The 14,766-nt window shown below is 32.7% G+C and overlaps 1 protein-coding gene across 3 annotated transcripts in view; it reads left to right on the top strand.

The window, feature by feature from the left end:
- KCNT2 (potassium sodium-activated channel subfamily T member 2) overlaps window positions 1-14,766 on the top strand; it is a 360,386-nt gene that overhangs the window by 264,421 nt on the left and 81,199 nt on the right. For 2 of the 3 annotated variants that reach the window (XM_077771185.1, XM_077770578.1), the window contains one exon: window positions 2,884-3,056. In XM_077771185.1, the coding sequence (XP_077627311.1) occupies window positions 2,884-3,056 (173 nt within the window). Of the gene's footprint in view, window positions 1-2,883; window positions 3,057-11,339; window positions 11,412-14,766 lie in introns of all 3 variants that reach the window. The other variant, XM_077769973.1, reaches the window with a different exon arrangement.

The following is a 14,766-nucleotide window of genomic DNA, read 5'->3' as shown; positions in this document are numbered from 1 at the left end:
AGAGATACAGATTGTTGAAGGAACAATAGAGGGTATTTTAAAACCAAAGACTCTGAACTGTCTCCTTACCATACAGAGAATGTTGCTGACTGGTTGATGACATCTGGTATTATCCTTTATTTATTTAGTGTTAGGTTGGCTGCAGGTGGTGGTCTGCTCCATAAAGAAATGCCTACTTTGCAATTAGGAGATGGAATTGGGCAGCCAATCCTACTGCATGTGTGAAGTGTGAGTTGGGATTATGTTGCCCAGTTCATTCTGCATCCGTATCAACAAGCTGGTTCCTGATCAAGGTTTATTAACACTAAAATCCCTGTTTCTCCTTGTTTTTTTCCTTATTAATTGAGCTACTTCTTTTTTTTAAATTAATGTTTATTTATTTTTGAGAGAGAGACAGAGCACAAGCAGGAGAGGGGCATAGAGAAACGGAAACACAGAATCCGAAGCAGCCTCGAGGCTCCAAGCTGTGAGCACAGCACAGCCCCAGTCATGGGGCTCAAACCCACGAACCATGAGATCATGACCTGAGCTGAAGTCAGACGCTTAACTGACTGAGCCACCCAAGCGCCCCTAATTAAGCTAATTCTAAAGTAGTTGTTTTACTCATTTTATCTCATAAACATTCACGTTCTTAATAATCTCAGCATCACCTGTCACTCTTCTCATTCCACGACCTCTTTGTGAATGACTTCATCCTTCATGTGGTTTCAGATCCTACTTATATTAGTAAATCTTCAATCATACTTCCCATGAAGACTTATTGCTCCCTGCTTTTTAAAATCATTTCCCCTTTTCTCCATTCTTTTTTATACCTTAAACTTTCCTTCTGGATTCATTTTTCTACTTCCTAGATTATAGCTTTTAGAAATTCTCTTACTAAGATCCTATTAGTGTTAAATTCTGTCAATTTCAGTTTCCCTAGATATATTCTTAGTCTTAAAAGAGTTTTGCTGGGTGTCCAATTCCAAGTTATCAGTTTTCTTTTTCTTTCAAGCACATTAGGATTTTATCTGCTGTCTTATGGGCTCCAAGTTGCTATTGAGAAGTTGGCCATCATTCTAGTATCTATTCCTTGTGGATAGTCTCTCTTTTCTGTTGGGCTGGTTTTAAGATCTCATTGTCTTGGTTGTTCTGCACTTGTATTACCATTCATATGAAGCTGGATTTTTATTTACTTATTTGACTGAGGATTTGAGTATTTCATTAATCCTAGAAAATTCTCAGTCAATATTTGCTTGAATAGGGCTTCTTACTGATACTCTCATTTCATCCTGTTTAAATGTATGTTAGACTTTGTCACACTACTGTGCAAATATCTTAATTTTTCTATACTACTTTATACCTCTTTTCTTCTCACATTCGGAATAGTGACTTCAACTCTGTCCTGCAGTTGACCCCATTCACATGCATCAAATGTGTAATCTAACCCAGCTTTGAGTTTTCATTTTTAATTGTACTTTTTAGTTCTAGAAGAGACTATATGCATTACTTACATTTTTTTAGTGTTTATTTTATTTTTGAGCGAGAGAGACAGAGCATGAGTGGGGGAGAGGCAGAGAAGGAGGGAGACACAGAATCTGAAACAGGCTCGAGGCTCTGAGTTGTCAGCACAGAGCCCAACATGGAGCTCGAACTCAGGAACTCAGGAATGGTGATATCATGCCTAGGCCGAAGTCAGAGGCTTAACCAACTGAGCCACCCAGGTACCCCAAATACATACATTTCTTTTAACATCTATCTGAGTATTTTAAATAATCTCTTGTTATTTGTTCATACTTTAAATGTTCTATTTCTTTAAACACAGTAAACGTGTTCATTTTATATTCTGAATCTAATAACATCAATAATTTATAGTCTTTGTGAGTCTAATTCTATCATTTTTGTTTCTGTTGACTCATGGTGCCTTGTTCCCAAAAGCATTTTGTAATTTTTTATTAAAGAATAAAGGTAGAGAATATTCCAGAATTGTTGATGAATCCACAGAGATTCAACTAATCTCAACCCAAATAAACAGAGACATAGATAGATGAAAAAGCAGAACACTAAAGCAGTTTTCCATGCAGATAGTTTAGTTTAAAAGAACCTCAGTTTAATAATGCTAAGTCTAGTAAGTACCAGCCCCCTAGAAAATAGCTAAATACTCTGAGGACAACAATGAGTTTTGATAAAGTATTGCTATTGTTTTTGTTGTTATTATTAGTAGTAGTATTGTACTTTTGTGTATTTTTATCATTATCTTGACAGTTCAGGTATACAGTTAATTAAGGTTTTTTGTTTTGTTTTGAATTATTTTGCTTGTTTTTTAACAACAAAGAAAATCTTTTTCCATATTCATCCTTTTATATATTCAGAACTTGAAATGTTCAAAGTTTAGTTCATTATAATATTATTATATTTTTGGAAATGAAAATCAGAAATAGATTTTTCCAGCTTCATTGAGTTTTAATTGACAAATTAAAATTGTGTATATATTCAAGGTATATAACATGTTGTTTTGAAATTCATACACATTATGATAATTTTTAAATGTAAATACCCAGATGTCATCTAGCAGTATATTTTGGTTTCCAGTAGAACATGTGCGCACATGTATTTCTGTCTTTCTCTTCCCCTACATCATGCTACACACCCACAATTCATTTATCTTGTCCATGCACACCTTTATTTCCTGAAGCAGGCTGGAGAATGGCATAGAAAAAAATGGAACTACTTTCAAATTTTTTATAAAATAAAGGATTTACCAGGTTAACTTAATTTTACTTTACCATATATCTGATTTACTAGGTTAACTTAGTTTTTACTTTTCCATATATCCTAAATTTTTTCACCAAATTTTAGTGGAGTATAAAAATGGCATTTCTTTGTATAATTTTTCTTCTCTAGAGTTGCCAGCATAACTACTATGAGGACGCAAAAGCCTATGGATTCAAAAATAAGCTAATTATAGTTGCAGCTGAAACAGCTGGAAATGGATTGTATAATTTTATTGTTCCTCTCAGGGCATATTATAGACCAAAGAAAGAACTTAATCCCATAGTACTGCTATTGGATAACCCGTAAGTATATTTTAAAATACCCAAACAAGACAAAGAGTTTTTAATATATCAAAAATAATTTATTTTAATTTGCTTAGAATATTTTAAATCAGATACATTATGGCACATAATTCATTGGGAGATATATTTTGAGCTAAAACAATCACTGAATATGGTTATGGTTCACAAATATTACTTGAAACATAACTGGAACAGTCTGAGCATTTTATTTAAAACTATTTTGCAAGTGGTCATCACTCAATACCAGTGGGAAGGATGCCATTGAAATAATTACAGTTATTTTCTTTAAGTTAATCAACTAGCCTGGAAAATTTCTGCCAGAACTGGACAATTTTTTTGTCTTTTTAAAGAACCATTAATTATCAGCTAAGCATATTAATGATCCATTCTTATGTTATAGTATGATACATAATTATAAGTTATTATTATTCTTCTACTGTTACAACATATTCTATAACATAACATGAATAATTAATGCTTTACCATGTTCATTTATTTTGAAAATGTTGGATTGATATACTCTTGTGAGATAAGACTAAGCATTTCACAGTGCTTATCCAAATATAAATGTAGGTCACCGAATGTTATGGTCAAACCCATTGTGTCCTAAAATTATGATATTTCTCTCTGTGACTCAAAATTGGTAACAGATGGTTCTTAGATCAATACCATATTTTAGGATCCTCCAACTCTCTTCTTAAATTCCAAAGTGATGCAAAATTTCAGGATAAACTAAATGAGGCCACAGCCTGTTGCCTTGTCTCTCCCTTTAAAATTTATCGAAAGACGTTTTTCAAAACAGAAATATCTTCCCACTATTTTAACTTAATGACATTGTTTATTCTGAATATGCCAGTTTCAAGACACTCATTGATGCATCCTTTTTAGTATCATTATTAGTATTATAATCAACTCTAAAAATTGAAAACACTCTAGAGGTTTCAGTTGAAGAATTTTCAGGTAAGATGACTCATTAACTTTCCTGCTTTCACCTTGGCATCCATGAAAAGATCAGGTAAATTTAGGGCAGGTGTGGAGGGGGCAGCAACTTGGACTCAATGTCAGAAGAAATAAAAGCTTAATGAAATAAATCTTAGGAGGATGAAAGTAGGGTTGCGGGATGGCTATGGCAATGGAGAGGTTGTAAAACACCTCCAAGGCCTTTAAATGTATCCCTAATTCTAGAACCTCTCTGGCAGAAAGCTCTAAGGGACTGGCTGAACTGACACACAAGAAATGCTCAGTTGGCCCTGTGAATTATAATGCATCAGGTTTTGACTCTTTGTGCTTTTGGTGTGTCTGTTCCCTTTGAGATAAGATTTAAGGCAGGTGCATTTTCAAGCTGATTTCAGATGCTACTAACAAGTCCAGGTTGTTAGCTATACTTTTTTTTTTAATTTTTTTTTTTTTTTTTTTTTTGGGAGAGAGTGCAAGCAAGGGAGGGACAGAGAGAGTCTCAAGCAGGCTCGACACTGTCAGCACAAGCCCGACATGCGGCTTGAACCCACGAACCATGAGATCATGAGCTGAGCCAAAATCAGGAGTCAGACGCTTAACTGCCTGAGCCACTTAGTGCCCCTTTAGCCATACTTATGACCAACAGACTAGAAATCAGAGTTCCCTACTCAAGTTCCATTAATGTTCTAGAACAGCTCATAGAACTCAAAGAAACATTTACTTCCCGGATTACTGGGTTACTATAAAAGTATGTAACTCAGGAACAGCCAGATGGAGTTGATGCATGGGGCAAGGTATGGGGAAAGGGCATGGAGTGTCCACGCACGCCCTCTCTGAGTACACCACTATTGCCACATGTCCACATGTTTACCAACCCAGAGGCTCCTCAAACTCCTTCCTTTGGGTTTTTATGGAGGGATCATTATGGGCATATGCACAATTGGTTAAATCATTGGCCATTGGTTGTTGAACTCAAACTCCAACCTCTCTCCCTTTCTCAGATATCAGGGTATGGGACTAAAAGTTCCACCCCTCTATTCATGGTTTGTTCCCCTGACAACAAGCCCCCAAAAGAGGTACTTTCCAGAAGTTGCCTTATTAATATCAACCTGGTTGTGGTGGAAAGGGGCTTGTTATGAATAATAAGACACCCATTTCACTATTATGGCTCTGAATTAATATCAGGAACTGAGGACAAGGAAACAAATATTATGACAAAAAATGTTTCCATTCTTTTTCTTCAGGAAATTCCAAGGGTTTTGGGAGCTATGATCCAAGAGCCGTGGATGATCTGAATGTCCAAATATATATTTCTTAAAAATCATGATATTGCACCTCCCAAAAGAATCCATTTCTCCAAATTTTAGAGTGGTGTTTACTCCATGGAATAGAGATGGACTTTTCTCTTTTTTAATAATTAGTCTTATTAAATAATCCCATCTCAGTGTCCTTAATCCTCCTTTGTCCACCTTATTTTCCCACTAAGCAGGTGGCAGGGCTAGAGTTCCTTAATGTGTGTACCTTATATAGATTTTTGAATGGCTGTAACTAAATCAGTCCCTTTTTGTTTGGTTCTGAATAAACAAGTTGCTGAAATGCCCAGTTACTGATCGATTGCTTGATTGCTGGATTTGTAATTTAGAGTAATAAAAGCAAGTGGTTGTTTTTATAGTCTTAACTCCTGAATCTGGTCAATCAAAGAAAAACCTGAAAGCTGTGTTCCTCTTCATTATTGACACACTGGTCAGTATTTGTTCATGAATCTAGATGTAGCTTTTGTCAGAGAGTATTTTGTGTCAATGAGACTGTAGAGACCCTTTAACAACGCCAATATATTTTACTTCTATGCTCTGTTCATAATAGTAATAATTGTTGAGCACTTAGTACATGTCAGTCATCATACTAGACACTTTACTTTTATTTTACATTTATTCCCCTTAGAAGCATATCTATATCATACACTGCTGATTTATTGTCAGAGAAATGTACCAAGCAGCTTAACATCTCAAAGTTTATAAGTTACAATGATAACACTTAAAGAAACCAGCTTATGTCATTCGGTTACAGTACCCTTATTTTATAGATAAGGAAAAACAGACCAAAGAAGTTAAATGACTATTCTAAGGTCAGTTCTAGGATTAGTACCTTCTATGTAATGCATACTTCATTGTTCTTTCAACTATATGATGTTTCTTAACTTACAGTTTTTAATATATGCAAAAAATACAATAGTTATCAATTCTTTTTAGAAACAAGAATATCTTTTAACTTTGGATTGTTTTGCACTAATTTTTTTTGGTTTTCTAATAACCCACATTTTGGAATTTAATTATTCCCATGATGTTTTTAGTTAGGTGACTTTTGTGGGGTTTGACTTCTCTTTCAAAGTGTTAGGATGAAAGTACATGCTGTAAAGTTTATTAGCTTCCTGAGTACTTCCCAAAAGTGATGTCTAACATTTTTATTTGCTGTCCTCTGCTCTTTTGGCCAAGTATGAGGAAACGAAAACTAAACACTAAAAAATAATGTTCCAGGAAGTTTTATGCAATCCTTTTTTTTTTCAAACAATGAAATGTTTGTTGCCCAGCCATAACTAGTATTTTGTAATCTATCTGCAATGTTACAAAGAAATATGATTCTTTTCTTCTTCAGAATATTTCCATGTTATAAGAATATGTATGTTAAGGATTGTGTACACTTTTATAATTATTAGTTAGTTTAGGGGGTTTTGGCTTTGTTTTCATTCACATGAGTATTGCTGAAAATAATATTCAGTAGATGGCTATTTAAGCTGAAACAACAATTCAATGTAACAGAAATAAATAACAAATGTCATATGTATGGAATTTTAAAATGTAAATTAAATTGATAATATTCACAAACATAGTATGTCAAAATAGGTTTTCATAATGTTTCCAAATAGAAAGCCTTGCGGATCTCATCTGATAACTAAATGAAACCCATCTTGCTCTTGATACTGGCTCATTAGAGCTGATCTCAATTCTGATTGGTTGGCCATCTGTTTTGTTTGGTCTGTTGTGTTATGCTGATTTTAAATATTTTGATTACCACCACAACCTTCAAGGCCATCCAGTCATCTGATAATACCATTTCATATAAAAGATGGAGACAACAGTCAAAAGCTTTGGAATATATTACCCAAAGCTACACAAAGTTGAAGAGCAAGATCCAAGCTTATGTTCTGAATTTTTACATCTTATACAATCCTTTTAGTATATGAATCTTCTTTTCGTATATAGTGTCCAGTAAGCCAGGTTATTTTAAAAGCAATGATAAATTGTCTGATATATCAGAGACCTTATTAAAGACATTCAAACTTTGGACTCATATGGATCTGAGATAAGATCGAAGCTTAATTTCTTGATAAGCCTTTTGCATGTTATCAATATCTCTAAGCCTCAGTTTTCTCATGTGTAAAATGAGTCAGGCATTTATCTGAACAATTAATTTTGAGACTCTATAAGACAGTATGTATGAAGCACTAGTGCAATATCTCACTTAGAAAAGGCAGTCAGGAAATGTCATTTGCCCCCCTGTACCAATCAAGAAAATGACATTGTCACTATTCAAACTGATGCATTGATTTGGGTGAAAACCCAGTTAACAAAAAAGGGAAATTTATTTTAAGCACTGAAATGAAACTGCTTATATATTTTTAAGAAAAAATAAACTACTTAAGTACAGAATTATGAAATGCTGACAAATTAAACTGTCTCACTACATTCATTTCTTGAATTTGAAATACAGAAATTAAGTCCATCACAGTTATTAGTTAAATGAGAAATAATGATCTTCAACTTTGCAAATCCACACAAATCCACAAACTTTTTCAGTCCCTAACAATCCGCAGCTAATTAACATTTGCATATAATGGCAATTTTTATAATGAAAGCTTTTGAAAGAATATGATGTCTTAAACTCATAAACAGTCTTCTTTCTTAATATGATTACAGTTAGGTTGCAGATTAATGATGTGCTCAATTTTTTTCTGTTTGCTAACATCAATTACTTTGGCGTTTGTTGAATTTTAATTTCTCTTATTATTATTTAGATACAACATGTTTTGTTTTGGTCTGTGCACATTTATTTTGTTCTAGATCTCTTTTCCTGTTATGTTGATCTTTTCCTGATTTGAAATACTTTTTTATATATTAAACAAAGAGAATCTGTGAATTTTGTATACATTAAAAAATGTTTATTTTTGAGAGAGAGAGAGGGTGAGCAGGAGAGGGGCAGAGATAGAGGGAGACAGAGGATCTGAAGCAGGCTCTGCGATGATAACAGAGAGCCCAATGTGGGGCTTGAACTCACAAACTGCGAGATTGTGACCTGAGCTGAAGTCATGATTAACTGACTGAGCCACCCAGGTGCCCCTAAGTAAACTATTTTTAAATGGTATTTCTTTTTTGTTAATTTTTTACATTGGGTTTTAGAGTTAAATCTGCAATTATTTTCACTTTTCCATAATGTAATTTCTAACATAGATAGGTCTTCTCTATTTGACATGCAGGAAAAAATCCATACATTTTATTCTATCATACTGATGGTTTTATTTTCCTGCATTTCATTCTTCACCTGTCCCTTGCTTAGGGTGCAGCATAAGAAATGGACATTGCCTGTTTTTATTAATGTTTTATGTTTTTCTTAGTGTCTTTCATTGTAAAGGTTATGCTTGCCAATTAACCTTCAGTAATTAGAAAGATTAGTCTATTAAGAGCCTATGCTATCATTTATGTCACTTATCAATTACTAAGCAGCTTAATGACATGAACACTGTTGCCAGTTTATTTAAATGAGCTAATAGAGTACATGCAAATATACAATTGCTATGTTCTTTATATTTCAAGTTTCCTTATAAGCTAACTTTATCACTAAAAGTAGTAGATGAATCCATTTGTTATACAGGTTACATTTTGCAAAATGTATGGCACATAAGACTCTACATTAGACAGACTTCATCCAGATTATATATTTACTAGTCGTCAAGGGCTTGATTTACCTTGTAACATAGCTGAATTTGTGTAACGATGAACCAAGCTAGCATAATTCAGATGCTAATGTAATTTCTCAAGATGTAGAAGGTTGCATGCATATTGTAAATACACATTTGTGGCAGAATTGCATGTGGCTAACATTCATGAGTTTCCTAAAACACAGCGATAATTTTGATGTCTAAGTAAGTACCTTTAATGATTCATACTGGACAAAACAACAAAATACAAAGGCCATATATTGAGTTTTAACTCTAACTAGGAGCATTGGCATGAAGTAAGTACTTAATTTTTGTCCCCAGTGGCCCCAGTACTATTTATTACACAGATTTGCAGTATTTTTATTAAGGTGAATTATTCAATAACGTTATTTACTCTTGTTTTACTAGACTTTAGAATAGAGAAGATGGCATAAAGAAATTGAAATGATCTGAATGTAAAAGAATGAGTCAGATTAAAAGTGTGGTTATTTCAGCCAGGGTACGTGTCTGCAATTAATAAAGAATAATTATGGATCCATCTCTGTCACAGAAGTAATTGAGCTACTCACTTTATCTGAGTAGAACTTCATAGGAGTAAAGAGAGATGAATCAAAGTAATAACCAGAAAATGATTTTTCGGGCAAAATGATTTTTCAACCCATCGCAAAATCTCAGTACGGTCCTAGTCTTGTGGTACTTGCGGCCTCACACCTGCTTCATTAATCACGAGGTGGGGGAGGAGAGACATGGAGGGTATTGAATCAGGAGTAAGAATGGCACTGCTGATTGTAAGAAGCACAGCAGTGCTCAGCCAGAACCACAATTTGCTATAAAAGACTGCTACTCGGAGCATATATTGTTATAATATTTGTTGAAAAGAACATGCATCATGAGCTTTTAAAATATCTATATTCTGTGATTTGCTAATATCCTTCTATGAATATTTTGGCATAAATGATTTAAAAACTAATGCTAGAAGAATGTCATTTAAAGATGTTCATCTCAGTATTATGTATAATAGCAAGATATTGGAGACAACTTGTAATTTCAATAGTTAATAATATAAAAGAAAATAACTTATAAACTGAATAATTGAGGATTTTTAAAATTGTGGTATATTTATAATATGTAATAACAGGGGGCCATTTAAAATGACTATGAAGAAATGTAATGTTAAGTTGAATCAATATTACAATAATAGTATTCTTGGGAAGATTGTCTTTTTAAGCTTCACTGTATTGTGATTCTTTCTCTTTAGAGTTAAAGGGATAAGAGGATGATCAGCAGGAAGAAAATAAGTCAGGGAGGAAAAGACTTCATCTAGCTGGGATATTATAGATGCTTTTCTTCCCTTTTCCTAGAATTTCCCTCTCCTCTTTTACTGGCAGACATCCAAATTAAATATCACCTCTATGAAATGATCTCCACTTCTGCCTTCTTCTGAGTGCAAACTACTGTTTATTTTTTTCTTATTAAAACATATATTGTAATTATGTGCTTTTGTACATGTTCCAAAAACTGTATTTTACATAGTACAAGGTAACATGATATTCTTTTTTGCATATGTCTTACTATATTGAAATGTTTATTATACAAATATATGTGTACATATATGCTAACTGAATAGATGCATGAAAGAATTAATAACTTTATAAAATGAATACAGTAGATTAAGTGATTTCTAAGGAAGCATCCAGGTTTATGATTCTTTCCCCAAATATGCATGTAAGAAAAGATTTTAATAAATATTTGCTCAACGATATAGATGGAGTAGGTCAATTATTTAAAAGGTGAATTACTTTCATTTTAATTTTATATAATACATATGTAACATGTGTGCATATACTATATTTATTGATTAATATGCTGATACATTAAAGGGCATGTTGTGATTGTGTATATTCCTTAGAGAAGGTGCTCTTAACAAGCATGCTAATTGAATTCTCTATGCTTTGGGCTATCCAAGAAAAAAATCATTAATTTCTCATTTTACAATTCCTCTTCTGCATGAATAATTTTTAAACTCATTGATAAGACTTTTTAGTCATAATAAGAATATCAATGCAGTATTTTTGTAGACTAATGCCATAATGTTTCTGATTTAGAAAGCAGAAATACAACTTGTTTTTATAATATAATAGTACATTGTATTATTCATAACTAGTACAAATGATATTTTCTAATTAATGGTAAGAAAAAAAGGCACTTCAAATTAATCATGTCAACAGTGTTTAGTTTTGGAAATGCAAACTAAGTCAACTTACTTCCTTTCCCTAGAAGCGCTGCCACTGTTGTGACATTGTGTTTCATTTTGTAACCCATCTGCTACTTAGGCCAGATATGCATTTTCTGGATGCAATCTGTTGGTTTCCAATGGTTTACTACATGGTGGGCTCTATTGACAAGTAGGTGACAAAATCTTTGGCACACTAACTAGTGTGGTGTCCTGTGGTTTGTCGTGTGCTGTTCCCCCGTGTTGCATGATGAGTGTAATTTGCCATTTCAGTATTGCAAATATGGTGTATTTTGCATGCAAAGCTTATGTTCTCCTGTTATACATCTTGTATTCAAACTTCCTAAGCAGTAATCTGTTGTTGAATTAAAACAAATCTTGCTGCATGAGAATTTTGTCACTTTTACTTAGTTTCTAAAGCTATGTTAATTTTGTGCTGTCTGTAGCAATAATGTTATTACGAAGGGCCAAGGGATAGAAAAAACCTAAAGATTCAGTGTTGTGATGCATTGATATCATTGTGATAACATCTGGAAACCTTCAAATAATTTAGAGACGCTCGTTTTAAGCCAGATTTATAAACTGGAGCATTTCATAAGAGTTTACTTTATTCTAATAACATCTATCAGTCTATGTATTCTAAAAATTTAATTAAGAAGTTAAATGTGTGAAATATGTTAGTATTAAAATACAAATTCTTTTATATGCATGAACATATTATAAGAAATATTGGAACTAAAGATCATAAAACTAATATGCATATAAAATGTGTTAACTATCCATCAAAAAAAATGTATACCAGAACCATCAAAACAAAAGTCTAAAAGTTATCAATTAAGAACTTTCATGCTTACGTTTTGTCCTGTAAGTTTTGAAAAAAAACAAGTCTTATAACTTTGGAAGTGTTTATTGGCTGTTGAACATATTAAAGACCAAACTGACTACCTTATATTTAGCCTCTAGTCTACATTAATATAATTTACATGATCCGTTATCTTAATACTAACCAACTAAGATGTAGTTAGATGAACTGAAATTACTATTTAAATCCATGAATGTGAAATCAACCTATATTTTATCATTAGTAAAATGAAATGATAACATTCTATTAAAATTCATTAGAAACACAGACTATTTAAAGGATGAATAAACCTCCCACCTGTTTTTGCTGCTGTAAACTATGAAATGAATTCTTCCCCTATAAACGTGTTTATGTTGAGACAAAGAAGAACTGAAAAGGTCAAATTCCTATGAATGGAGAAAAAAACAGGATTGGCTACACACTGATAATTATTGAACCTGGGTTGGGTGATTGAAATGTGGAGGTTCACTGTGTTATTCTCTTTTGCTAATGTTTGAAATATTCCTTAAAAAAGCAAACACACCTTTGAATGAATTAAAACACATTTACAACACTGACATGTACTCATACGTTCACATTGTAGTTCTTGAGAGGGAAGGCTTAGAGAAGTGTGCAAAGGAAGTTGTTGCCAGTTGAGATTATCTATTTTTCATCAATATTAACTTTTATCTTAGTCAGCCATCTGGTGGCTGAACTGCATAAAGCAATCGTGCTGAATAAAAAATAGGCAAGTGGCTTTGCAGATAGGGTAGAAAAATCATGATAGTTGTGGCATTATAAGAATAAATTGGTAGCTTAATAAAAAAGATAAAAAAGGAATAGAGTGTAATATTAAATGCACGTAAAAATAAATGATTCAAAGTTAAAGCATGAAGAACAAAATGTTTCTATGTGTTTCTGAAATGCCATTCCAATTTTATGTATTTTCTATAGATTTAAAGTTCTTTTAAATCATAATTACTAAATCATTTGCCAAGGTTATATGTGCCCTACAGCAGCCAATATTTTGAGTATGGAATTAACTGATACATACAGGTATAGGTAGCTATTAGCTATTTAGCACAGATTCAATCAATTCATTGATTTATTACTGATGAAATATTCATTTTTTCTATCATAATTTGTATCTGTATATCCTTTTCCAGTCAAGCTTACCTTCTCCCACTTTATCTTTCTCTCTTTTTGCATAGATAATTATAATGGAGAGATGATTTTTTTTATTGGGTAGAAAGATTTTAAGAGGTGACTTAGAAAGTGATGTAAAATTATAATAAGGTGAATTGAAGGCATATAACTTGGGCATCATTTTTATGGCCCATAAGGGACTATATCACATTAATTTTATACCTACTTCTTTTTTAAAAAATGTATTTTAATAGATACAGGAACAATTATGAATTTCCTAGTTAAAAGGATATGCAAATAAAGTATTTCTGGGGATTTAAATCTGATCATCATATTGATTGGATATTACGGTACTGGCCCCTCTTACCATAGGAAATTTATTTGGACTAACATTCTGTTTCCATACAGAATCTTAGCCATAAGATCTTTGCCACAGAGCATTGTTCCTGAGTTAAGCAAAATATTTTTTTCTGAACTACTCCTGGGGATCTTGGACTCAGAGCTTTGGTAATACTCTCTCACCTCATAACAATAAGAAATCCCACATCCTTCCTTAGCATAAGAAGAAAATAGTTCCCTCTAACTGATGGGGATAGTTTCACCAATCACGCACTTGGAAAAGTTCCTCAGGGAACTGACCTTTCAATTGAAGAATTTAAAAGGAACTACTGTTCTGTAAGGTCTACATTTCTTATTTTAAATCAGAACATGTAGAAACCAATTAGCCCAATTTCATCTCTGTCTTCAATCAACTTTGTACCAAGAGCATTCTTATACTCATTCAAGTTTAGTCTCCTTTATCTAATTCAGTCCTATTTTACTAGTTTGTAAGAAGCAGAGGCAGTGAGATAATGGTTTCCTTGTTTCAACTTTAATGGTAACATTTTCTTTTAATTCGTTGGGAAACTGCTAGTTTTTATCAGTGATACGGGAGAAAACTGACTATTATGAGTCACAGAAACTTGTATTCTAGTTTAGCAATTAGTTCATGCAACTAAAGAAATTAAGTTATTTAATCAGTTGCTCAAAAACTAAATGGTAAATGGTGAGTTTTAATACAGCTGATATTTATTTTATATGTTTGTGGCTATGTAGAACCAATCATTAACACATAGCTGTCACAAAGAAATAATCCACATTTGAGAATATTCAGTTTAATATTTCTTTGTTGGGCTAGACCATCAAAGGTAATATAAGTATTCATCTGTACTTTTACCAAAAGTACTGTAGGGATTAAAAAGATTTAAATGTCATGTCTTGGAAATAGTGTGCTAACCATAAAAACAGTTCTAATATGCTTTAGTTCTATTTGATTGCAAAATAGATGTTTTCCATGATTTAGTTATATAATTAATATTATTTAAAAATTTTCTTAAAGCATAGTGCTTTGAAACAGTTAAGATATAATGAAACATAAACAGCTCAAAAATACAAATTATTTCATATCAGTAGGGAATGTATTATAATCCTCATTAACATCTACCAGGGCAAACTCTGTGAAAGCCATCTATGAGGGTAACCTGTACACGTGTAGTGGGTA

The sequence above is a fragment of the Crocuta crocuta genome, unplaced genomic scaffold, assembly GCF_008692635.1.
Source record: "Crocuta crocuta isolate KB4526 unplaced genomic scaffold, BGI_CrCroc_1.0 scaffold220, whole genome shotgun sequence".
NCBI classification, from domain to species: Eukaryota; Metazoa; Chordata; class Mammalia; order Carnivora; family Hyaenidae; genus Crocuta; species Crocuta crocuta.
This window is presented reverse-complemented; position numbering and strand designations above follow the sequence as displayed.